Source organism: Diceros bicornis, chromosome 3, assembly GCF_020826845.1.
Source record: "Diceros bicornis minor isolate mBicDic1 chromosome 3, mDicBic1.mat.cur, whole genome shotgun sequence".
NCBI lineage: Eukaryota > Metazoa > Chordata > Mammalia > Perissodactyla > Rhinocerotidae > Diceros > Diceros bicornis.
The window spans coordinates 87166406-87189747 of NC_080742.1; the positions used below are offsets into that span (position 1 = coordinate 87166406).

A 23342-nucleotide genomic window follows, 5' to 3' on the forward strand; every position below is an offset into this window, starting at 1 on the left:
AAAAAAAAAATATATATATATATTAATATATAGTCCCCCTGTAACCTCAGTCCTGTCCCTTGGAGAGAGACATTTAAAAGGTTTTCAGTCTTAAGTGTAACGGTTTGATGAATTCTTACATATGTATCCACCCAACCCCACCCAGATCAAGATCTAGACCATTTCCAGCCCTCTAGAATGTTTCCTACTAGTGCCCCTTCCTAGCTAATACTCCCCTCCCCCAAGATAGCCAGTATTCTGACTTATGTCACCATTGATTAGTTTTAAGCCAACCACTTTATTTTTGAGGTTTCTTCTAGTTTTTGTCTCCATATTTCTAATAACCTTGCACTGCTATTTCCTGGTTTGCCAACTTTGGACAGTAACTAGTAGCTTCCTAGTGTGGTAGATCAGTTCACTGTCTTATTCCCCTTCCTCACCAAATGAAGCCAAAGCACTCAGATTCCCAGGCCCAGCACCATACCACCACACCCTGGGCACCTGCATCTTTTAACCTCCACAAGTGATTCTAAGTGGCCCCTGTGCCCAGGGAGCCCCAAGTCTGTGGTACTTGGCCCTGACGCTGGGAGGAGCTGAAGGGCTCCTGATGTTAACCCGGCCTGGCGCACCAGACAGGGTGTTCACTTAGGAGGCTTTAAAATGAGTTAAAATTGAGCATGTTATCAAGCTCGAGGGTTAATTTGTAGTTGGAATAACAAAACCATGAGAAAGACCGAAGTGTTTCTAGGATTTTTATTGCTTGTTAAGTGTACTCTTAGAACTCTCCTCCCCGCCCTCTTCTCCCAGGCGGCCCAGACATTCTGTACAAGCTGTTGGTTTAAATGGACCTTTTAAGATTTCTCTGTTTGAAAGGAATTTGGATGCATGGTTTGACTTTAAAAGGAAGGTTGGTTTGCACATGACAGCTGTGTTGAATGTTTGGCACCAAGATAAGACACAGATACAGGCTAAAGTAACTAAACAAGTTCTTCGTCCCACCCCACTGCCACTCCCTGTAGCCCGAAGGCTCTTCACTGAACACCGACACAGAGACATCTTCAGGCTAGTATCTCCACATTTTTCCACTTGCCTTTCTCACTCAGACCCATCCTCTCCCGTTTACCAGGTGGGGGGTGCTCCCTTGGCTTCTCCTGCCCAGATGGCCCATTCCTCTGCATCTTCCCAGCCATGGGCATCAGCTGCAGAGGCCCCGCCCTCCCCACACGATGGTCTCCATGCAGAACCTCTCTGCCAGTCCTTTGCCAACTCTCGGGACAGGGAAGGAACCTCCCTTTCTCCTCTGGGGGCCAGCCACCTCTCATTTGCTGTCCTCCACAGACACTGCTGGTCAGCTGTGTCAGCCGTGCGCCCAGCTGCCTGGAAATGGCATTTATAGCAACGATGTTATGGCTGCCAAATCCCATTGCCATAAAGTAACGGAAGACTCATTTCATGGGCTCAGATGAGACCCCAGATTGGGGTCACCTGTGATCGTTAGTCCTTTCTGTTCCTTTGTGACTGAAGGTGTGTGCCTATGATTAAGCAGGTAGGGGAGAGATGGGAAATGGCCATTTTAATGAGGGAGAAATCGAGGCTCAGAAATGCTAAAAAAACCTTCCGAAGGTCACTGAACAAATCTGCTTCAGAAGCTGGAGACTAAATGGGCACCGAGACACATGGCCACAGAAGGTCTCCTTTCCCTCGGATGTGATCTTCCTGCGCCGGTTCGCCCAGGAAGGGCTCCTTGAGCATGGAGCAGGGAGGCCTGGAAGCCGGGGTCCAGGGAAGAGCTGCCTCAGCTCTCAACTTGGCCTCCCCTGGGGGGGCTGCATGCCCCCAACAGGCTCAGGACAGGCAGAACCCGAATCACTTGGTCCCCTTGGCGCAGACCCAGGGTCTTGGAGAGGCGCAGTCCAAAGCCACGAGCTTGCCTCCCTCCAGGCCCCCGCACTTGAGATCCGGCTTGTCCTTGTCCTTCTCCGGGAGTCTGGGGAAGGGCAAAAAGAGAGGAGGAGCTCAAGATGACGGGGCCACTTGGCCTTTGTGGGCCCTCCCAGCCTGCATGCCTGCTGCCTCTGCTGGCCCAGCTACTGCTTGGATCGCCACACAGGGCCAGGGGCTCCGGAGACAGCCCTTGGGTAGGAGTCATGAGGATGCCCCTGGCTCGTCAGCTATGTGGCTCTGGGTGAACCACCAAACCTCTCTGAGCTGCACACCCTTTATCTGTAGAACAGGGTGACAAATCGTGCTTGGGTGAATGTGCTGGGGGACCCAAATAAGGGATGGGGAGATGGAGACTAAACAAAAACCCTGAGTATGGGTGTGGGATCAGTCTCCTGAGAGGCCCCCCAGGCTGGGGGTGGAGCAGGGAGGCTGAATCTGGAGACAGAGGGAGGATTCAGAACAGCAGTGGGAGGAGGTGTTGGCAGAGGAGGGGAAGGCCTCCAGCTCCTCTTTGGCGCCTGCTGTGATGTCACACTGGGGAACCCACACTAGTGCATTGGGGACAGAGAGGGCCTCCCACTCAGGCCCATGGTCACTCACAGCTGGGGCGGCAGGGGGGCCCCATCGATCCAGTGCCAGCCCTGGGGGCCTCGCCGGGCCCCCACCCAGGAGTACGTGGTGATTGGGTATCTGCCCAGGAAATCCTGAGGGAGAAAAGCAGCTGCTCACTCTCCCCCACACTGGGATGGCTCACCTGGGGCTCCGTCAGGCTTCTGCAAGTTCCCAGCTCCTCAAGAAGCTCCAGAGAAATCCAAAGAAGTGACTCTGCTCAACCCACCTCTCCCCATACATCAGGAACTGGAAAGTTGTATTGGACACTTGCTAGCTGCCAGGCACTTTGCTCAGGACTGGGGACCAGAAATGGGGGTGATCCATCTGGGCCCTCAAGGGGAGAGAGGATGTGAAGGCCAATCCCACCAAGCAATGCACCACGAGTATTGAGAGGACAGAAACGAAGACGCTCAGAGAAGGTGGGGAAAGGCCTGGGCAGAGCTGGAGGCCATGAAGCACATCCAGGTAACAGCAAATAGCCTAACTGGGCAGGAGGCAACTGATGGGGCTGCTTAGGCTGCAGCGGTGACCTGGGAGCAGATGGCCAGCAAGAGCATACGTTACGTTGTAACCGTTCAGCACAATATTAAGACCATTAAAAAAAGACAAGTGTGAGGACTGTGGAGCCATATGGGGAAAAGTTATAGTATATGAAGGGTTACAGTAAGTGAAAAAGCTGAATCAAAGTTGTGGCATGATTATAATAATGAAAAAATAAGTATGCACATGGACGCAGACACACAAGGAACAACAAAAAACAAAACAAGTTACGTTAGGAGAGCTATTAGAGATGATTTTTTTTCTTTTAAGTATTTGTCCTCAACATCCTGTTGTCTTGAGCAACGAATTAAAGCAAAAGATCGTATTTAAAAATTTCCGGGGGGGCTGGCCCGGTGGCGCAGTGGTTAAGTGCACGCACTCCGCTTTGGCAGTCCAGGGTTCGCAGGTTCGGATCCCGGGCACAGACCGACGCACCACTTGTCAAGCCATGCTGTGGCGGCGTCCCATATAAAGTAGATGATGGGCATGGATGTTAGCCCAGGGCCAATCTTCCATAGCAAAAAGAGAAGGATTGGCAACGGATGTGAGCTCAGGGCTAATCTTCCTCACACACACACACACAAAAAACTTCAGGGGCCAGCCCCACGGCCAAGTGGTTAAAGTTCTGTGCACTCTGCTTCGGCAGCCCGGGTTTGCTGGTTTGGATCCCAGGCGCAGCAGACCTGCACCACTCAACAAGCCATGCTGTGGAGGTGACCTACATACAAAGTAGAGGAAGACTGGCACAGATGTTAGCTCAGGGCTAATCTTCCTCAGCAAAAACAAAAAAAAATTTCAGGTTGGAAAAAGATGTTTCAGTATTGCAAGTCCTGGTGTGGGGACTTGGTGGAGTGGGGCAGCGATGTTGGCGTAGTCCACACATGCCCAGTCTTTCTGGAACATAATTTGGTGCCATGTAATGAGCAGTAACACAGTTCCTATTGCTCGGATGAGTGATTCCACTTTGGGGAATAAATCCAAGAACGTAAAGGGGAGAAAACGAACTTACCGAAAGGTAACACAGTGCTATTTATAAAGAAAAAATGGAAACACCCAAATGCTCAGCAATTGGAAAATAACTAGGCAAGTTATGGGACATCAACATGATGGAAAATTACAGCGCTGTTAAAGATGACAAGTAAATAGAAAATGTAGTTATGCAAGAAAAGGTAAATAGGAAATTATGCCAAGTAAAAAAAAAAAGTAGGCCACACCAGCAAATACACATCGCTCACAATGCCAAAAAGCATACATTCACATTAGTGAAGATTAGAAGTGGACTGGTATAAATGGATTTAACATGTGTTCAGTTCTTCTCTAGAAAACTGTTTAAGTTGGTAAGACAAAACCTCTATATTTAACCCTGGGAATTAGAAAGCAAGCTGGAATGATGACTGTCCCCTTAGTACTACTAAGGTTTCAATTTAAAGGTCACTTCCTGTGGGGACACCGTGCTGACCCCCTCTAAGGCGAGCTCCCTCTGTGCTGCCATAATCTTCATAGTTTAGCGGTTGGTGTGCTGCATTTCAATGGCTTGCTTCCTTGTCTATTTCCTGTATTGGACAGTGAACTTGGTGAGGACCGGGGGCCTGTCTTATTGACCACTGACTGTGAGAGCCCAGCACACAGTAGGCCAGCTCAACAAAACTGCCTCCCTCTGCTGTCAGTCACCAACAAGGGCCACAGGTCACACACAGGCCATCAGGCCGTGTGCCCCAGAAGTGTCAGTGCAGACCCATCTTCTCCCCTCAAGGGAGCACCAGCCTATCCAGGCTGAGAGAGAAGCCAGAAGCAACTTCCAGGCTGACAGTTGTTAATCTTATCCCTTCAGAAATCCCAAAGCTCAGACTGCATTTGAAAGTGGAGAGTGGTGGCCAGAACAGGTAAGGCGCACACAGCCTTGCCATGGCTGGTTCTTCCCTCTCCAGCTGGACTCCACAGGCTGGGGCTTGCGGGCAGGACTGGGTGGGGCGGGGCGGGGCGCTTGGGCGAGAAAGAGAAGGATCCTGGGCTGGCTCTGAGATGTGAGTCAGAGGGCTGAGCAGCCGCAAGCATCTCACTGCCGTGGCTGCAGCAGATCTGGGGCACCCGCTGGCCAGCACCATCCCAGGAGCAATTAGCTGCCTGTTCAGGAAGGCACACCAGGGCTCGGAGCCTCTCCTAGGGCTGAGAGGGGCCTATCACTGGGGAGAGTAGAGCTTTGGGGCCAGGCTGCCCATGTTCAAATTCTGGTTCTGTGACTTGTAAGTTATGTGACCTTAAGCAAGTTACCCAACCTTTCAGAGGTTCAGTGTGGTCCTCTGTAAAAAGGGGGAGATGTTCGTAATGAGGCCTGAGATAATATGTACAAAGCCAAGGGCACATAGTACACACTCATTCAAGAGGAATCGCCAGTCTGTGCTGGCACAATGCTTTGTGCCCTGTCCCCAACACAGTGACCTTATTTGATGGCACTGCCAAGAGGATCCAGCCGTTCTTTCTGTCCTCGCCCCAGGCCCTCTGGCTCTCCGTCCCTTCAACCTCAGGCCTCCTGGTGACAGCTCCACCCACTCATCCAGTCCTCCTTCCTTGCAGCCCAGACTCGATTAACCTGTTCTCATTGTTAGCAAAAAAGTACAGTGTAGGAAAAGCATTGTCCAGAGATATAAATAAATTCCAGAAACTTCTGAGTAATTTATGGCTCAAAGGACTGCTCTGTATTGATGGCACAGATGTCCCATCTGTGCTTCTCCAACTTTGCCACCAATGTGGAAAGGGGGAATGTGAGCCTGAGCAGAATTTACTGGAAATCTCAAATTTTACATCTTAAAATTAAGGTAAATTATTTTCTATGCCTTCATACATTTCCTTTTAATTATGGTAAAGTATACATATCATAAAATTTACCATTTCAACCATTTTTAAGTGTACAGTTCAGTGGTACCACGTTGGTTCACATTGTTGTGCAACCATCTGCCCTCCATCTCCAGAACTTTTTCATCTTCCCCAACTGAAACTCTGCACCCATTAAACAACTCCCCTTCCTCACTCCCCGACAACCACCATTCTACTTTCTGCCTTCATACATTTCTGCTTTAATATTTAAATGTTTTGAATCATTTAATTTTTCTAATCCTATGATGTATATTCACGTTTTCCTCTTTCTGCAATCAAGATGTGGCTTTCAGTCCACGTGTACATTTAAGGTAGCTTCTTCCTCCCTCCATCCTCAAAACAAAGCTGTTCTTACACCAACGGCGAGTGAATCTAATGACTGATGGCACAGGTGGTGCTTAAACACCCTCCTTTTCTCTAACCGTGAGCAAAAGCAGCTCTTGGGGAGGATGAGATGTGTTTATCCTGGGGCTGTGTATACTACTGGTACCCTGGCATGTCCCTGGGGTTTGTGCGTCCCAGCTCCCGGAGCCTGGCCTTTGCCAGCGGGCCCAGCCCCTCTGCCAACCTGTCCTTGGTTGCTCCTCCCCACCCCCACCTCAGTGCCTCCTGGAGCTTCTGGCCCTCGTCCAGAACTCAGGAGAATTCCAGAGCACCACAGTTAGCATATTTCAAATCGTAACTGCCTGGGTCCCAAATCTTCACTTTGGTCTTTTTGCAAGGAGCTTTTTGGAAGGAGCTTATCCAGACTTTGCGATATATTTTCTGAATCTTTACCTGTGTTTCAAATGGTTGATCCCGTATGCTTAGTTTTAAAAGAAACTCAAGCTCCATTTGCAATTTGGATGGTTATGCCCATCTTCCCCTTTGAGGACCCACCAGCCACAGGGAGGCCATTTGCTCAGCCAAGGTCTGAGGTCATTCTGGTTTGAACCTGTCTGATGAGGCTGGAGGGCAAGGACCCTTTATTTCACCTGCTTTCTGATGACACTTGCTGTGCTCAGTGGGTCTGTCTCAGGAGATGGAAAAATTACGCTGCGCTGCCGAGTCCCTGCCTGGCTCGGACCCTTCCCCAGCTCCAGGCCTCTCTAGGGACCCACTACGTTTCTACTGGCCCTCATTTTGCAGATGCAACCGGGCTGGGTGGTGTGGTGCAGGGGCCTGGGAAGCTTTCTCTGCACAGCCTGTTCTCATCTCACAATTATAAGAACTCGGGGCCCAAAACAGGCCCCGGGCAGAAACCGTTATATACGTCCTGATCTCTTGCTTTCATGGGCTACCATTCCTCTAACATTTCCTCCTAATCATCACGCATGTTGTTTGTAGAACATTTAGAAAATTTTTTAAAAAGCTTTAAAGAAGAAGAAAAAAAATTATTCGTAATCTTGGCTTCCAGTGGTAACCACTGTTAAAATATTAGTATATTTCATGGGGCCGGCCCTGTGGCATAGCTGTTAAGTGTGCGCGCTCCGCTGCTGGCAGCCCGGGTTTGGATCCCGGGCACGCACCGATGCACTGCTTGTCAGGCCACACTGTGGCGGCATCCCACGTAAAGTGGAGGAAGATCGGCACGATGTTAGCTCAGGGCCAGTCTTCCTCAGCAAATAGAGGGGGATTCGCATGGATGTTAGCTCAGGGCTGATCTTCCACACACACACACACTTAGTATATTTCAATGTTTTTTCTTTGCATATATATTTACCATACTGGAATTGCAGACTTGATTTTTTTCAGTCTACACTGTATCTTTTTCATTTCCCCATGTTTTTTGAAAAATAAACGCTATTCCTGATAATAAAATAATCCATGTTCACTGTAAAACATTTTCTCCAGCAGATTTTTATATCCACTTCCAGGCAGGGAGCTCTCACAGATAAAAGAAAAAGAAATTGCCCTCTCTTGTTTTATGGAGCAGAATACCTTTGATTTCAGGACTGGGCAGGAACAGTCCAAGAAAACAAAATTTCATGCATGCAAAAATCTTAAGTTAAATATTAACCAGTCAAATCCAGAAGTATTTTGGGAAGAAAAAATCATGGCTAAGTAAACTTTATCACAAGATGCCAAGAATTAAAAAAAAAACAAAAAAACGTAATTCACCACAAGAAGAGATTAAAGGAGGAAACAAAAAAGATAGTATCATCTCAATGTACACAAAAAAGCATCCAAGGAAATTAAACTCATTCATGTTTAAAACTCTTAATAAAATAGGAATAGAGGGGAACTTATGTAAATGCTAACAGAAAGGGGAAAAAAGGACAATAAGAATAGGGGGAAATAATAGCAGATGAGAAATGTTGACAGAATTTTGGAAGCTGGACAACTATAATTGGCTTAGCAGACCCGAGAAAGCTCAGTGGATTTTCAAGGAAAGGGCGAGTGGGAGGAAGCTGAGAAATATGCCAATTTGTACTGAGAAACCCCAAATGCTCAAATATTAGAGGCAGCAGGTCCCTCTGAAGGCTAGGGTATGAGAAAAAGAAGGACTGATTGAAAGTCCATAAACAAGCAGTTAGGACCTCTCCCACTCCTTCCCCAAGATCCACCCACCTCACCCATGCAGCCAGGTAACTAGCAGAACTCTCTAGAGAGAGAAACCACAGGGGATTTTGGGATCCAGAGCACCAGGTTTGGCTGAGGGTTGAGGGTACTTACACTAGAAAGGGAGGGATTAAGTGCTACATTCTCAGAGGTGAAACCTCGGCTCCCTTCTCCCACTGCTCCTGGAATACTGACAGTTTTCACAAAGAAAATGGACGAGTGCCTGCCTGACTTCCCTATTGCAAAGCCTGCCTCAAATAAAGCCCAATACATCCACTCACCCCCATCCTAACACCCCTAAAGAGCTTCCAGTTGGCTGTTTAGTGCTTTACTGTTTATGACACTAAGGATCACCAGACATTTAAAGAAATTTCCTAACATGAAAAAGACAAAAAAGCCACTACACAGAATAAAAGGTAGTTGCAGAAAAACAGAGATATTGCAGGGAGCAAAAGAAAATTTCAGAAACACTATAATTAGTATCTACAATGAGATCAAAGAAGATACTGCATCCTTGTTTCAAAGAACAGAACACCATGAAAAAGGAACATTTGAAGAACCAAAAAGAATTCTTAAAATTACAAATAAGGCAGCAGAAATAAAAATGAAGAAAAAGACCCACAAAGGAATATTATTGTTAAATTTCAGGAAACTGAGTGGGAACAAAGGAGAAGACTCTGAAATTTTCCAGAAGGGGGAAAAAAGAGTCATAAAGGATTGGGGATCAGTGTGAACCAGACTTATTCATGGCAAGACTAAAAGCTAGAAGGTAATGGAGCAAAACGTACACAATTCTGAGGGAAAACTATTTCCAACCTCGATTTCTATACCCAGCCAAGTTATCAATCAAATAAGATGTTAAAATAAAAGTCTCTTCAGACATGAAAGGTCTCAAGAAAGTTATCTTTCATGCACTTTTTTTCCAGGAAATATACAGAGGATGTGCTCCACCAAAAAAATGCTATAAACCAAGAAAAAGATATGGGATCTAGGAAACAGGGGATTCCACACAGCAAAGAGGTAGGGCATACTGAGGATGGAGGTAAACAGAAATTCCAAGACAACAGCTGTGTAGCAGGCCTAGTGAGCAACTAGTCCAGACTGGAGCAGAGACCAGAGGACTCCAGGAGGCTGTCTGGCCATCTCCCTGACCTTTTCTCAGTTATTTTTTTTTTTTTTTTTTCAGGTCCATGCTCACTCACCCACCTTGACCTTCAGATCACATCCTCCTGTACTCTTGGAGCACTGCGCACCTTCCCTACATGGCACAGGTCAATATAGTAATTAAGCATCCATTTCTTTTTTTTTTTTTTTTTAAGATTTTATTTATTTATTTATTTTCCTCCCAAAGCCCCAGTAGATAGTTGGTATGTCATAGGTGCACATCCTTCTAGTTGCTGTATGTGGGACGCGGCCTCAGCATGGCTGGAGAAGCGGTGCGTCGGTGCGCGCCTGGGATCCGAACCTGGGCCGCCAGCAGCAGAGCGCGCGCACCCAACCGCTAAGCCACGGGGCCGGCCCTAAGCATCCATTTCTATGGTTTCTTGATTAACGTCTGCCTCACTCACTGTTCTCTTAGCCTTGTGAAGGTGGAGGCTGTGCTATTCTGGCTCATCATTGAATCCCCAGTGTCAAACACAGTCTAGGTGCTCAATAAATATTTATTAAAGCACTGACTGAAGGAATGCTGCATTTTCATGCATATTGGAACAGCTAATATAAATTCTTGGCACCTGCCCTAAATTAGATAAAATTAAGCCAAGGGCTGGATCCAGTTTATAGGTCCTTTATTGTAGCCACTTTCAAACCCACTGACTGGATTATTATTCAGCCAATACTCACTCTTCTCCTCCTTGCCACTGGGGATGGCATGTACCACCCTGTCCCTTTGATGTTGGCCTTGGCCATGTGATTTATTTTGGCCAATGGAATGTTAGCAGATATGACGTGAGCAGAGTCCTTAAATAGTGCTTGGTTCTTGCCCTTCTGCCATTTTTCTTATGTAGAGTTTCTCTCGGGAAGAAGGATGAGCAACTCACAGAGCATGTGCAAACCCAACCCACAGCCTCATGCTAAGCCCAGCCAATCTGCATCCTGAAGCTGAGCTGTCCCGCTAAACCCAGCCAACATCAGCCCATCAACAGTCCTCCCACAGACCAATGATAAGACTTTTGGGGTGATTTGTTACCCAGCATAATTATAGCAACACCTGACTAGTAAACCCACTAAATCTAATTTCTTTTCCATACTACCTCCCAGAGAGTACACGTCTCCCCCACAGACCTGCCAGCACAGACTGGGTCCTGAGCTCACTGCTAATTGCTTGGCCACCAGGCTGGATGGGAGCATCCCTGCTCCAGCCCTCCAGCTCCAGCTCCACTTCTCAGGATGAAGACCAAACTGACGTCTGGTCCTCCCGCATTTCAGTGTATTTCTCCAGGCCTTGGTGACTTACTTGGCAACGTAGAGTTGGACTAGATCTTTGAGATTCTTTCCAATGCTGGGAATCTGTAGTGACATCCACACCCTTCTCCTGCCCACCCCCCTTCTCACCTCGGTGTGGCTCAGCAGGGGCAGTGTAGCATGGTGAGCTGAGCAGAAAGCCTGGCTGGCCTCCCAGGCCTGAGCTTCGGCAGAGAGGTAGTAGCAGTGCTCCTCGGACCACATCCAGCCCTGGGGGCAGGGCCGGCACCTGGCCCCTGCAAGGACAGAGACCACTCGTGAGCACAGGGTAAACTGGAGACAGCTGAATGTACATACACTAAAAAGTCAAAACCTGGCTGCCGCCTTGAGTGAGGGGGCAAATCTGGAGGCATGGAACTGGCAAGCGGGGTGGGCAGGGCCCCCAGAAGGCTGCACAGTTCGTTCAGTGCACAAAGCCCCCTGGGTGGGGCTGCCATCCCACTGCTTGTCAGAGTGCAGGCTGTGTCCAGCAGGAGGAAGGAGCTTCTTCCTTATCTTTGTTCAGCAGGCCCCGTGTCTTTGTGCTGCATCTGCACCGTGGGGTGTCTTTTTCTAATTCTCACAAAGGTGCAGTAAGGACAGACAGCCTGGTGGAGGAGCAGAGCGGGGGTGGTCGGGGGGGAACTGGGAGGAGGCACCATACCTGCTCTAGAAGCCAGGGCCACAATGGCGACTGCGGACACCGCCAGGAGCACAGCCATGACTGCCAGCGCCCAGCGCAGGGACTTCATGTACATGGGCAGCCCTGGGGGAGGAGGGACGACCAGGAAAGACAGGTTAGGAAGACCACCCTGACCACACCCAACCAGAACCACACTGACTCATCCACCAGCATCAACGCCCCTGAGCACCCACCCCCTGGACCCAAGACACCAGGATAAACCACTCGATTTTGGTCAGATCTTCGTATGTGGGAGAAAAATGCTAGAAGATGTTCTGCTTTTTAAATAATTAGCAAGGAATGAGAGCTGGATTTGGTGTTCGACAGACCTGGCTCCACGTCCTGACCCACGGGCCCCTCAGGTGTTGTTGGAGTTTTCCCGTTTTAACCCTGGAATCACACCTGCCTCTTCTCTCTCTCCAGGCCACTGGAGGCCTCTAAGAAAGCATCGTGCAGAGAGCACTTTGCAGGCTGTCACTAGACAGATGTGAGTTGTCAGTAGCTCAAGGACCCAGGGGACCAGATGGTTGGAATGAGGCTGCAGAGGGGAAAGGAACTCCTGGCACAGGAGAACACTCCAGGCAAAGACTGAGAGAGAGAACATATTCAAATGCCACATCCCAGCCTGTTGAGGGAGTAACCAGGGAGGCCAGAGGGGAAACTTGGAGAATAAACACCATAAATGCTTAATTAATCACAGCCAGAGCGTGAAATCAGAGCAAGAGACCTCTCCTCTCCCAGACCCCTCGCTGCAGGGTGCCCCAGGACCCCCCAATCTCGGGGATAAGGGTCAGGAATGCCACGTAATTGGTGTGAGGGTCCTAAGAACTCAATCATACTTGCCAAAGCCTGAAACAGCAGAAGTAATTCTGTAGCAAATATTTATTATTTTGAAAAGACTAATTCCATTTTAAAAACCACATGTATATACCCGCATATAAATGTACACATGCATGTATGGTACACACACACACACAATTCCAAGGTCTGTAATACACCTTTAATAAACCTTTTTAATAAAGGTTTCAGTCATAATTCAACTTTAAAAGCACAGGCACTTTTGAAATCCCCATTTTTCCATTTGTTTTAGAGAAAACACTTGCTTCAAAGGGAAGTGTGTTACACTGATATCTGAAAAGTCGACATTCCACCTGTGACCGTTTTGGAGCTGTTGTTTTTTTTGAAATACATAATCTGCTTCTTAAAGGGATTTGACCCAAATTTCCATCAATTGATAAATGGATAACCAAAACGTAGTATATCCACCATACGATGGAATATTATTTAGCCATAAAAAGGGATGAAGTGCTGGTACATGCTACAACATGGATGAACTTTGAAAACATTATGCTAAGTGAAAGACGCCTGTCACAAAAGGACACGTATTATGTGAGTCGTTTTATGAAATGTCCGGAATAGGCAAACCCATAGAGACAGAAAATAGATTAGGGGTTGCCTAGGGCTGGGGGCGGGTGGGGAGTGATTGCTAAAACATACAGCATTTCCTTTTGGGGTGATGAAAATATTCTAAAACTGGTTGTGATGATGGTTGCACAACTCTGTGAATGTACTCAAGACCATTGAATTGTAGGCTTTAAATGGGTGAATTGTGCAGTAGGTAAATTACAGCTCAATGAAGCTGTTACCAAAAAAGGGACTTGAAAATGGTTAAAATAAAAGATACAGATAGACAGTCTTAAAATAATAAAAGCAGAACTAAAAAGCTTGAAGAATAGGAAAATAAATCCACCAATCACCTCAGTAAATATAATTATTGTGTCTGAACACTAAATTCAGCTCTGACCTTTCAGGAAACAAGGCAGTAAAGAAATACCCGTAGGTCACAAAAGTCTCACACAGCTTCTCACTCAGAGCTGACCTTGGAAATGCCACCCCCCCTAGAGCCGTCAGTCCTCCCCAACTTCCAGGCAAAGAGGAATTCCTGCCCAGCCCTTTCAAAAGCAATTCTTAATTACACAAGTAACACAAATACATTCTCCTTGTAAATAAATGAAACTAGATGAAGCTAAAATCCCCTTTAAACCTGTCTTCTCCCTACCCCAATCCTGGACCTTCTCCCTTTTTTTTTTGCTGAGGAAGATTAGCCCTGAGCTAACATGGTGCCAATCTTCCTCTAATTTGTGTGTGAGCCCCCACCACAGCATGGCCGCTGATGAGTGGTGTAGGTCCACACCCGGGAACTGAACCTGGGCTGCCAAAGCAGAGCACGCCGAACTTAACCACTAGGCCATGGGGTGAGCCCCGACCTTCTCTTTAAATCAAATTCTGTGCCTGCAAACACCCCCCAGTCCAATTCCTAAGAGAGCAGTAACATGGCAATAATAATATACATTTCCTTCCTCTCCAGCATTTTGCCTGCTGCCCCATTCTCTAGCTTCTACCCAACGTCGTTTTCAAACCCTAGACTGGCATCTCTGATGTTACCCCCTCTGCTTACTTCCTCACTGCTCATCCCATCTTCATTTTCTACATTTTGACTACCCTTCCTACGCGACAACTGAATCACCATCTGCTTCCTCCTAGTCAAATCCCAGAGCAGGGGTGGAGCCAGGTTTTGGGGGACTTAAATTTTATTCAGTTTGGGGGGTCATCTTAAAAACTATAACACGAACTTCCAAAGTTCAGTACAGGGACCCAGAGGGCTCCTGCCAGCCGGAGGCCTACTTCTGTGCCATCGCCTTCAGGTAAATCCACATCTGCCACCACCTCTGCTCCTCCCACTGAGCCTGACCCCGCTGGACATCACCCTCTCTGGGCTCCATTTCCTCCACACACTGAGCACTGAGAACATTCTTCCTCCTGCCCCACCAAAATCCTAACCACCTGCCCGACCTTCTCCAAAAGACACCTTCACCCACAGCCTCTGTTCTCACTCCTGGCTCCAGCTCTCCCTCCCTGTACCCCTCCTGACTCCAGCCCAGACTGCCTTGCGCTTTGCTTGTGAATGTGTTCTCCCCTGCCCAGACTGAGACTGCTGGAGGGCAGGGGCCAGGTCGGACACTTCCTCATGTCCTACACACCTGGTGTGCTGAGCACAGTCTAACAGGTGCCAGTGGGCTGGCCAACCATCAAGATCCAACTCTCGCTTAGAGGGCCGGGGGCCAAGAATTTCTGACATGTCTACTGAGAGGGTTAGGGCCGTCCACTTAGTAGTTATTGATAGATTAATGTGCCAGGTGTTGGAGAGTCCCTGAAAGACTCCACCTGCCATGCCTCCGAGGGGCTCAGAATCCAGGGGAGGATGCTTACAAAGAGGTAACTATGCCACCTGTGAGGAAAGCCGTGGTCGGGCCACACGAGGGCCAGTGGAAGCGTGGAATGGGGACACCTAATCCAGCCTTGGGGACCAGGCGAGGTAACTCTAAACCAACATCTAAGGGCGAAATATTCTCTACCGGAGGATCCAGCTCTTCCCCCACTCTTAGGCTCTCTGCAGACTGACTTCTCTTCTAGGCTGAGTGCTGCCACTGAGAACATTCTCTGAGTCTTTGATCAGAGATCTTTGGGACACCTGCCCAGAAAAGCAGGGAAGAGACAAAGCAGTGACACTCTCAGCCCTCTCCACACTGGCTTTTCCCCTCTCGGGTGCATAAGGAGGAGACAATGCAACAGCTGGCTTACGGCATTACCGCGTGGGCTGGGCAAGTCCTGGAGCCTGGCCCGGCTTTGGCCCCCTTGTTGAGGTGACCAGCCCGATCCCAGGCGTAAAGGTCAGCACAGGCAGAAAGCACTCTGCAGAGCTCCTCATCCAAGCAGCAGCCCTCAGACCAAGCCTCAGCCCTGCGCCCGGAACCCCGAGGTTCCTCAACCCCACATTTCCCAGAGAGCAAGCATCAGCATACACCCCGCGGTATCTTCTGTCCGGCATCTCACCTCCCACCATTCTTCTTCACACCCCCTGGTCACCTGCATCACCCCCAGAGCACTGTTTCAATGGGGCAGCACTCTGTAATCATCCAGTCCCAAAGTCTGCCTCTCCCTGACGCCTCAACAAACATCTGACACTGTTGACCACATTCTTCTAGAAACCCTCTCCTTTTTCTGCTTCTACGCTTCCTGATTCTCTTCCTACCGCCTACATTTTTCTTTCCCAGGCTGTAGCTGACTCTTCTTCCTTTAAACAACATCTCTACCTGGAACTCCCAAACGCACCTTCTTATTTATTTCTCCCACATCTCTTCCCCCATTCTCCATTTTGGAAGGATAACACGATCCATCATACAGCTACCCAAGTCAGCAACGTGGGGTCATGCCCACTCCTCCCACTAGCCCACCTTCACCAGCCCAGCTCACTAATTCTACCCCTTGCAGCCTCCCTCCCCCCGCTGCCATAGATCAACCCTTCATCATCTCTTGCTGGACTACAGATATCACCTCCTAACTGGTCTCCTCTCCCACCATCTCATGCCTGTCCCATCCTTGCTCCACACTGCTGTCAGAGCTCACTTTCTAGAATAAAAACCCAACCATGTCACACCTCCGCATTGACTCCCCACTTCTTTGTCATCCCACCCTTTTTAGCCACAGACTCTTTATTATTAATCTGATGAAAAGCTATAAACTCACTGTGGTAGACAGAATAATGTCCCCCTGAAGATGTCCATGTCTTCATCCCAGGAACCTATGAATATGTCAGGTTACACAGCACAGGGGAATTAAGGTTGCAGATGGAATTAAGGTTTCTAATCTGCTGACTTTGAGATGGGGAGATTATCCTGGATTTTCTGGGGTCCAATGTAATTATAAGGGTCCTTATAAATGGAAGAAGGAGGCAGAAGAACAGGAGAGTCAGCGAGATGGCAGAGGGAGAAGGATTCAGCCCGACACTGCTGGTTTTGAACATAGAGAGGGTCATGGGCTAAGAAATGAGGTGGCCCCTAGAGGCTAGAAAAGGCAGGGAAACAGAATCTCCCGCAGGGCTCCCAGAAAGGAACACAGCCCTGTTGACAACTGGACTTTAGACCACTGAGCCCACGTCGGACTTCTGACCTACAGAACTGTAAGATAATAAATTGGTCTCATTTTAAGCCTCTAAGTTTGTGGCAGGGCCGGCCCCATGGCTTAGCGGTTAAGTGCGTGCGCTCGGATGCTGGTGGCCAGGGTTCAGATCTCGGACGCGAACCGACGCACCGCTTCTCCGGCCATGCTGAGGTCGCGTCCCACGTACAGCAACTAGAAGGATGTGCAACTATGACATACAACTATCTACTGGGGCTTTGGGGGAAATAAATAAATAAATAAATAAATAAATAAATAAAAAGATGATTTAAGTTTGTGGCAATTTGTTATAGCCACAATAGAAAACCAATACACCCATCATGCAGCAAATGTGCTCCCACCAAACTCTGTAAAAGTTCCTGAGTGACCCCGGTCCCTGACCTCTACTCATGTCTAAGAACCCCTGGCACTTAGGGGCCCTCAGGAGTGGCGTCGTGTCTAGCTGGTCTGTCCTTCCTCTCATCGGGCCAAGCTTTTGGCAGTCTGCCTGCTGGGCAGGCCTCTAGCCCCTCCTGGCCTCTGTTCCTGCAGCTCTCCAGCCAGAAGTGGCCTCTACCACCCCCAACTCCTACTCACCTTTCAAGACTTAGCTCCTGGAAGCTTTCCCATGTCCCCAAGTTCACCAACCAGTCCCTCTTGGTTCCTTGTTCACGACTGTTCATAGCTTTTTCAAGCTCTTTCTTCTTCCCCGCCCTCCCCGCAACAAAACAATCCACACACACCCTGGCCTGTAGTCCCCACGCAGTAGCTGCTGAATGGATGAGTGAGTGGAGCCGAATGCTCCTCGGTATATGGAGGAGGGAAGGAGGGCGCCTAGGCCTGCGAGAGGTCGGCCAGCCTGGAGCCAGATGTCGGGAGACTGTTCCCGCCCGTGCCGCCACCACCGTCACGTGATCCTGAAAGACCCTTCTCTCGCCTGGAACTCCTTCCACCTCTACTTCTCAACGATGCTGCGCACGTGGAGAAAATGCACGAGTTCGAGGGGGTGAGGGGGTGGGGGAATAGTGGTTTTATTCTTTTACCGCAAACGATTTGAATTACATTTACGTAGGCCAGGTGGGGTCGGGGCATCGGGATGGTCGTCTGTGTCCCCTGGTCCCTCCACTGCTTAGGGGCCCGGCGCGGGGTGAATGTGGGGGGGGCAGCGCGGGCCCCCGGCGCCGGCGCGCGCTTACCGATGAGTGTTAGCGCCCGGGGCAGCTTCTTGTCGCCGTCCACCTCGGCGCGCGGCAGCAGCACCGCGTCCTCCCTCTTCTCCAGCCCCAGCTCCCGGCAGCGGCACGTGGGGGAGCCCGGGGACTCCGCGCGCCCCTCGGCGGGGCTGGCCCGGCCCCAGGTGCCGCCCGGCGACGGGGCCCGCGGCAGGAGCGGGTAGGCGGGGGAGGCGTGGCGGGAGAAGCCTGGGGACTCGGGCACCGGCACGGTGAGGAAGCGCGTGGGGGGCGCGGGCGAGGGCTCGCGGCTGCCGCCGGCCGCGCCCACGGGCTTCACGCGCACGTCCACCTGCAGTTCCATGGGAGCCCAGGTGCCGGGCGTCGGCTCCCCCGGCGCGGCCCCGGGCCCCAGCTCGGCCCCCGGCGTCTCGCCGTCCCGGGGCTGCTCGGCCGCGGCGGGGCCCGGCGACGGCGGCTCCGGGCCGGCGGACGTCTGGCGGCGGAAGGCGCCGTAGCCCAGGCTGGGCGGCGGCACCCGCAGCAGCGCGGGGCGAGGCGGCGGCAGCTTCGTCCCGCCCGAGACGTCCTGGTCCGCGCCCGCCGCCTCCTTCACGGCCCGGGCCGGACTCGGGCTGCTCGCGGGACTCCCAGGCCCTCGCTCCTCCGCGGGGACCTGCGGCTGCTCCAGCCCCGGGACCTGGCTGTCCAAGGGCTCCATTGGGGCCTCGGGCCCGGCTTGGTGTGCTCCCGATGCCTCCCGGGCGCACTCCACCCGGCGCGCGGAGCAAGCGAGAGACGCAGAGCGGAGCGCTTCTGTGCCCAGCTGGGGAGTCTGCTTCTCCTCCCGCGTCGGGTTTGGTCCAGCCGGCCGGCGGTGCTGTCCAGTCACGCCCTTCTTTCTCTCGGCCGCTCCCAACCGAGGTCCCCGCTGGGATTGGCTGTGGCTAGGACCATCTGGCCACGCCCCTTCCGGCCACCGGCCCCGCCTTCCCTCGGCACGCGGGAAAGAGAGCGGCGGAGGGCTGTTTGAGGGGTCACCCGGTAGGCCGTAGCTCTCGGGAGAAAGAGCCGGGAGCAGACGCGTAAGGGCGAACCCAGACCCTGGCCTGACTCTTCCCTCCTCTTTCTTCCCGGCTCCACCCATTTCCCCCTCCAGCCCTCTGCCGTTGTGCTGATTTTGAGAATTACACCTGGGGCGGGGAGCGGTTGGCCAAGTTTGGAGAGATCCTGGGACCTCAGAAAAATCAGCGGGTCTGAAGGAATTGGGGGGGCCTGCGGAAAAGAAGCAGAGCAGGTCGTCCCGACAGTGTAGTGGGGGTTGGGGCGCCACACCAGAGAGGACTCCTCACGGCAGAAGTCTCAGGGCAGCTACTCTGGAGGCCGGACTCCTACTTGCTTAACTTATTAAAGACTAAGGAAAAAATAAGCATAAAAATGTGTATTTTCACGGAGAGAGGAGCCTGGTCCCGGGGCAGCGTGGTGTGGTGGAGTGCCAGGTTCCCAACCCTGACAAGCGATCTGAATACCATTTGAAAAAATACAGATTTCTGGCTGGGCTCTACCCAGATCTACTGAATCTCATAAGGGGATGAGGCCAATGGTATTTTTATAAAGTGCCCCAGGGTAGGATTCACAGACAAAATATAGGCCAATCAGCTAAATCTGAATTTCAGATAAACCAGAGATAGGTTTTTTTAGTACAAGTATGTCCCGAGTGTTGTGTGGGATATACTTATTTTTAAATTATTTTAAATAGAATATTAAGTTATTTAAAATTTCATTAATTATTATTATTATTAAATTATTAAAATAAAATTATTTAAAATAAAAATTTAAAAATTATTCGTTATCTAAAATTTAACCTGCCTCCTATATTTTTATTTGCTAAATCTGGCCACCCTACCCCAGGACTTCAGCTGGAGTGGTCTCAGGAGCTGCATTTGGAAAGACCATGGCCTTCTTACTCAGCGGGGGAGAGGGAAGGAAGGAGAATGCGGAGGGAAGGCTCTTAGGAGGGGAGTTGAACTACTGGAAGGGATGCTCCCGAAGACAAGTAACTGAGAGAAAAAGTCCAGCGGAAAGAAAGTGCTATATGAGAACATTTTATGTTTAATCCCTTCAGAAACCCAGACTACATAGTTAATATGGGGACATATATAAGCATGAAAATGCATTTTAAAAGATGTGGAATGATACACCCCAAAGTGATAATAGTGGATTCTGCGCTAGATTGGTTGAGGGTGCGTGGGGGGATAGTTTAGGAGACTTTAACCTTATCTATAATGTTACCACTTTCTAGAAAGAGAATGTATGTATATTCTTAAATAAAAATTCAATTTTTTAAAAAAAGATGGCATACTGTAAGTTATTTTTTGGGCTAATGAAGATTACTGTAAAAATTAAAATTGTTAATATAAAGGAAAGCTCTCTCCCCTCCTCTGTTTCACCTCTCAGAGGCAGCCGCCATCCCTGCTGAGACTGGCTGCTTGCCCATTTTCAGTGTGGTTCCGAGCTGAGAGTGAGCATTCTGACTTGCTTTCCTGCTTAAATCTCTTCTCCTGGGATCAAATAGTTTATAAAATCAAGGATCTTTGGCTCAGAGAGAGTCAGTGAGGAAAACACAATGTGCATCGCTCTCAGACACGCTCACTCGGCCCCATGGGGGATCCTCGAGGCCTGGCTCCCCTGGCCACAGGCCACTGGCAGGGGCTCCTGACTCAGAGCCACCCAGGGGCATCTAAATCCCGCCTTGAATCTGAACTGAAGACCACAGTGCTTGCGGGAAGTGGGTGGTGGGCACTAGTGCTGAGAGGTCAGGAGTGGAGAGAATGCTGGCAGCAAGAGGAGTGGGCAGCGGCAGTGGCAGTGGCAGGGGTCTCAGAATGGGCCCTGGCCAGTCCCTCCAGCCTATGTCCTGGATTCTATCCCCTCCTGTCTGCAGTCATACTTTCATCTCAGCAAAATTTACTGAGCACCTATCTTGTGCCTGGCATGTGGGTATTCAGCCAGGGCACACCCTAGGGAGCTTGCACCACAATGATCTCCTCTCCCTTTAATCTCTCCCTTTCCCCTGGTTCTTTCCCATCATCTTTAACACGATCAAGTTGTAAATGCCTCCTTGGACCCTACATCCTCCTCCAGCTAACACCCTATCTATTTCCTCCTTGTCATGACCAACTTTCTTTAACGAGAGAATTGTCCCCGCTCTCTCTTTCCATTTCATCACATCCCAGGCACTCCTTAAACCACTAGTCTGTTTCTATCTCCACTAGTCTGCCAAAATTCTCCCTGCCAAGGGCACCCATGTCACCAAATCCAGCAGACATTCTTCAGTGCTTGCTTTATCTCTCAGAAGCTTTTGACATGGTTGATCATTTCCTCTTCCCCAAAACCCACACATCTGTGGCTTTCCTAACACCACACTTCACTGGTTTTCCTCTGCTCCCTGAGGCTTCCCACTCTCCGTTAAGTCCGTGACTCTCCAGCACAGATCTTTTTCCTGACCTTGACTGTAACTTATACCATGGGTTGAATTTTGTCTTCCCACCCTGCCCAGCCCCAAATTCTTATGTTGGAATGCTAACCCCTAGAGCCTCAGAATGTGACCTCATTTGGAATTAGGGCAGTTACAGATGTAATTAGTTGAGATGAAGTCACACTGGAGTAGGGTGGACCGTAATCCCATATGGCTGGTGTCCTTATAGAAAGGGGAAATTTGGACACAGACACACACAGGGAGAACGCCTTGTGAACATGAAGGCAGAGATCAGGGTGATGTGGCCACAAGCTAAGGAAGGCCAAAGATGGCCAGCAAACGTCCAGCAGCTACGGGAGAGGCCTGGAACAGATTCTGCCTCACAGCCCTCAGAAGGAACCAACCGGGCTGACGCCATGATCTCGGACTTCCAGCCTCCAGAACTGTGAGAAAATAAATTTCTGTCGTTTAAGCCACTCAGTTTGTGGCACTTTGTGACAGCAGCCCTAGCAAACCAGTACAAGTCACTTGTTCAGATGGTTGCCTGCCCTGTGGACAGCTCTCTGGACGCACAGGTGGTTTCTGCCACCAAACCTTTCACCATGGCGAACTCAGCTGGGCCACGCAGATTTTCCCTCCCAGGAAATTGGCTCTTGATCTGAGAGGCCCAGGGCTGGGAGTTGTCACGCCTCCCAACAGGGCAGCTTTCTAGAGAGAAGGCCCACCAACTCCTCCTCAGGTCCCTGGAGCTTCTCTGGTTTCAGCCCCTCCTAAAGCTGGCTTGTGGATTTCCTGGGACCCTGGACTATCCTTCCCCTAGCTCCCTTTTCTTGCCTTAAATTAGCATATCATTTACCAGTCTGACTGCAAGTGGCAGAAAACCCAAGTCCAACCACTGGCTCCCTGGGGCTCTCTCAGGATGAGGACCAGGCTTTGCCACAGTCTCCATCGCGCCTTCCTTGGCAGAGCCACAGCAGCCCTGGTGGCAGAAAGCTGTTTACAACTTCTATGGTGGGGACCCTAATGCAGATGAATTACTCAAATGTTTCAAGGAGGTTCAGATGCTGGCTGGTCCCAAAGAAGGACAATTATCCACTGCAGTCCTTCTTGGCATCCTTCTCGCTCACTTTAAAATCCTTTTGTTCTGCTTACAACAGCAATATATGCTTGTGATACAAAATTTAAATATTATAGAAATACTGTAGAAGGTGAAAGTCCCCAGCATTTCATGCATCAGAGACCTCCATTATTAACATTTCAGTATACAATCTTTGGGATTTTTTTTCTATGCATAGCCTAACCTATATTGTTATTATATGTACCTATATTTATTTACAAAACTTCACTCATATTAAATGTATGCCTATACCTAATTTATTTAAGCAGTCTCCTACTGGTGGACATTCTAGTTGTTTCCATTTGGGTGACATAATTACTGCAATGCTCCAAATGCTGCAGTTATAATTCAGTGACCATCCTTGCACATTGTTTTAAAAAAATCACATCTCTGATGATATCTTCAGAATAGATTCATTAAAATGGAACTGCTGAGACAAAGGGTGGTCACAGTTTCACATTTGATGGACAGGGCCAAAATTACCAAAATGACTCACAAGAGGCTGAACAAACAATGATGAGAGACTGTTACCCACAATCTCTCCAGACTTGATATTATCAACCTTCCTAGTCTCTACCAATCCAATGGGTGAAAATATGAAATTTCAACTTGCATTTCTTTAGTTATGAATGAGGTTGAACATCTTTTCATTTGTTAATGGTGTCATGAGAGGCATCTCTGCCAGTCTCATGACAGCTACTCAGGGGCCTGTGTAAAAGGCCCCTGAGATTCCCTCTAAGGCCAGTTCCATATCACCGACTGGTTCCAGGAAGTGGCTCAGCAGGACTCCCTGTCACCCACTCCTGCCCCCACTCTGCACCACCCACTGGTCCAGGGATGCTGATGGGATCTGGCCTGTCTGAACAGACTAAGAGTTAAAAGAGCATAAACTAAACCAGGGCTGGCTGCTCCTAGAGAGGACACAGACATGCCCAGCTTCTGGTGATGTCACCCCCGATGGCA

The 23342-nt window shown here is 49.6% G+C and overlaps 1 protein-coding gene across 1 annotated transcript; it reads right to left on the reverse strand.

Moving 5' to 3' along the window:
* Nucleotides 1-1774: 1774 nt before the first annotated feature.
* KLRG2 (killer cell lectin like receptor G2) lies at nucleotides 1775-18931 on the reverse strand. Its single transcript, XM_058534852.1, has 5 exons — nucleotides 17809-18931; nucleotides 11597-11698; nucleotides 11044-11189; nucleotides 2524-2627; nucleotides 1775-1966 (listed from the first exon to the last, which is right to left on the reverse strand). Exons 1-5 carry the CDS (start codon nucleotides 18929-18931, stop codon nucleotides 1846-1848), a joined length of 1596 nt encoding a protein of 531 aa, XP_058390835.1. The 3' UTR covers nucleotides 1775-1845.
* Nucleotides 18932-23342: the final 4411 nt, after the last annotated feature.

What these genes read in the sequence shown, in the direction of transcription:
- KLRG2 (XM_058534852.1), bottom strand. Translation starts at nt 18,931, where the DNA reads ATGGGTGGAGCCGGGAAGAAAGAGGAGGGAAGAGTCAGGCCAGGGTCT. An exon ending in CCGGGCGCTAACACTCATCG is followed by an intron (nt 11,699 to 17,808) that starts GTAAGCGCGCGC and finishes CTCCTCCCCCAG; the next exon opens with GGCTGCCCATGTACATGAAG. An exon ending in GGCCCTGGCTTCTAGAGCAG is followed by an intron (nt 11,190 to 11,596) that starts GTATGGTGCCTC and finishes CTGTCCTTGCAG; the next exon opens with GGGCCAGGTGCCGGCCCTGC.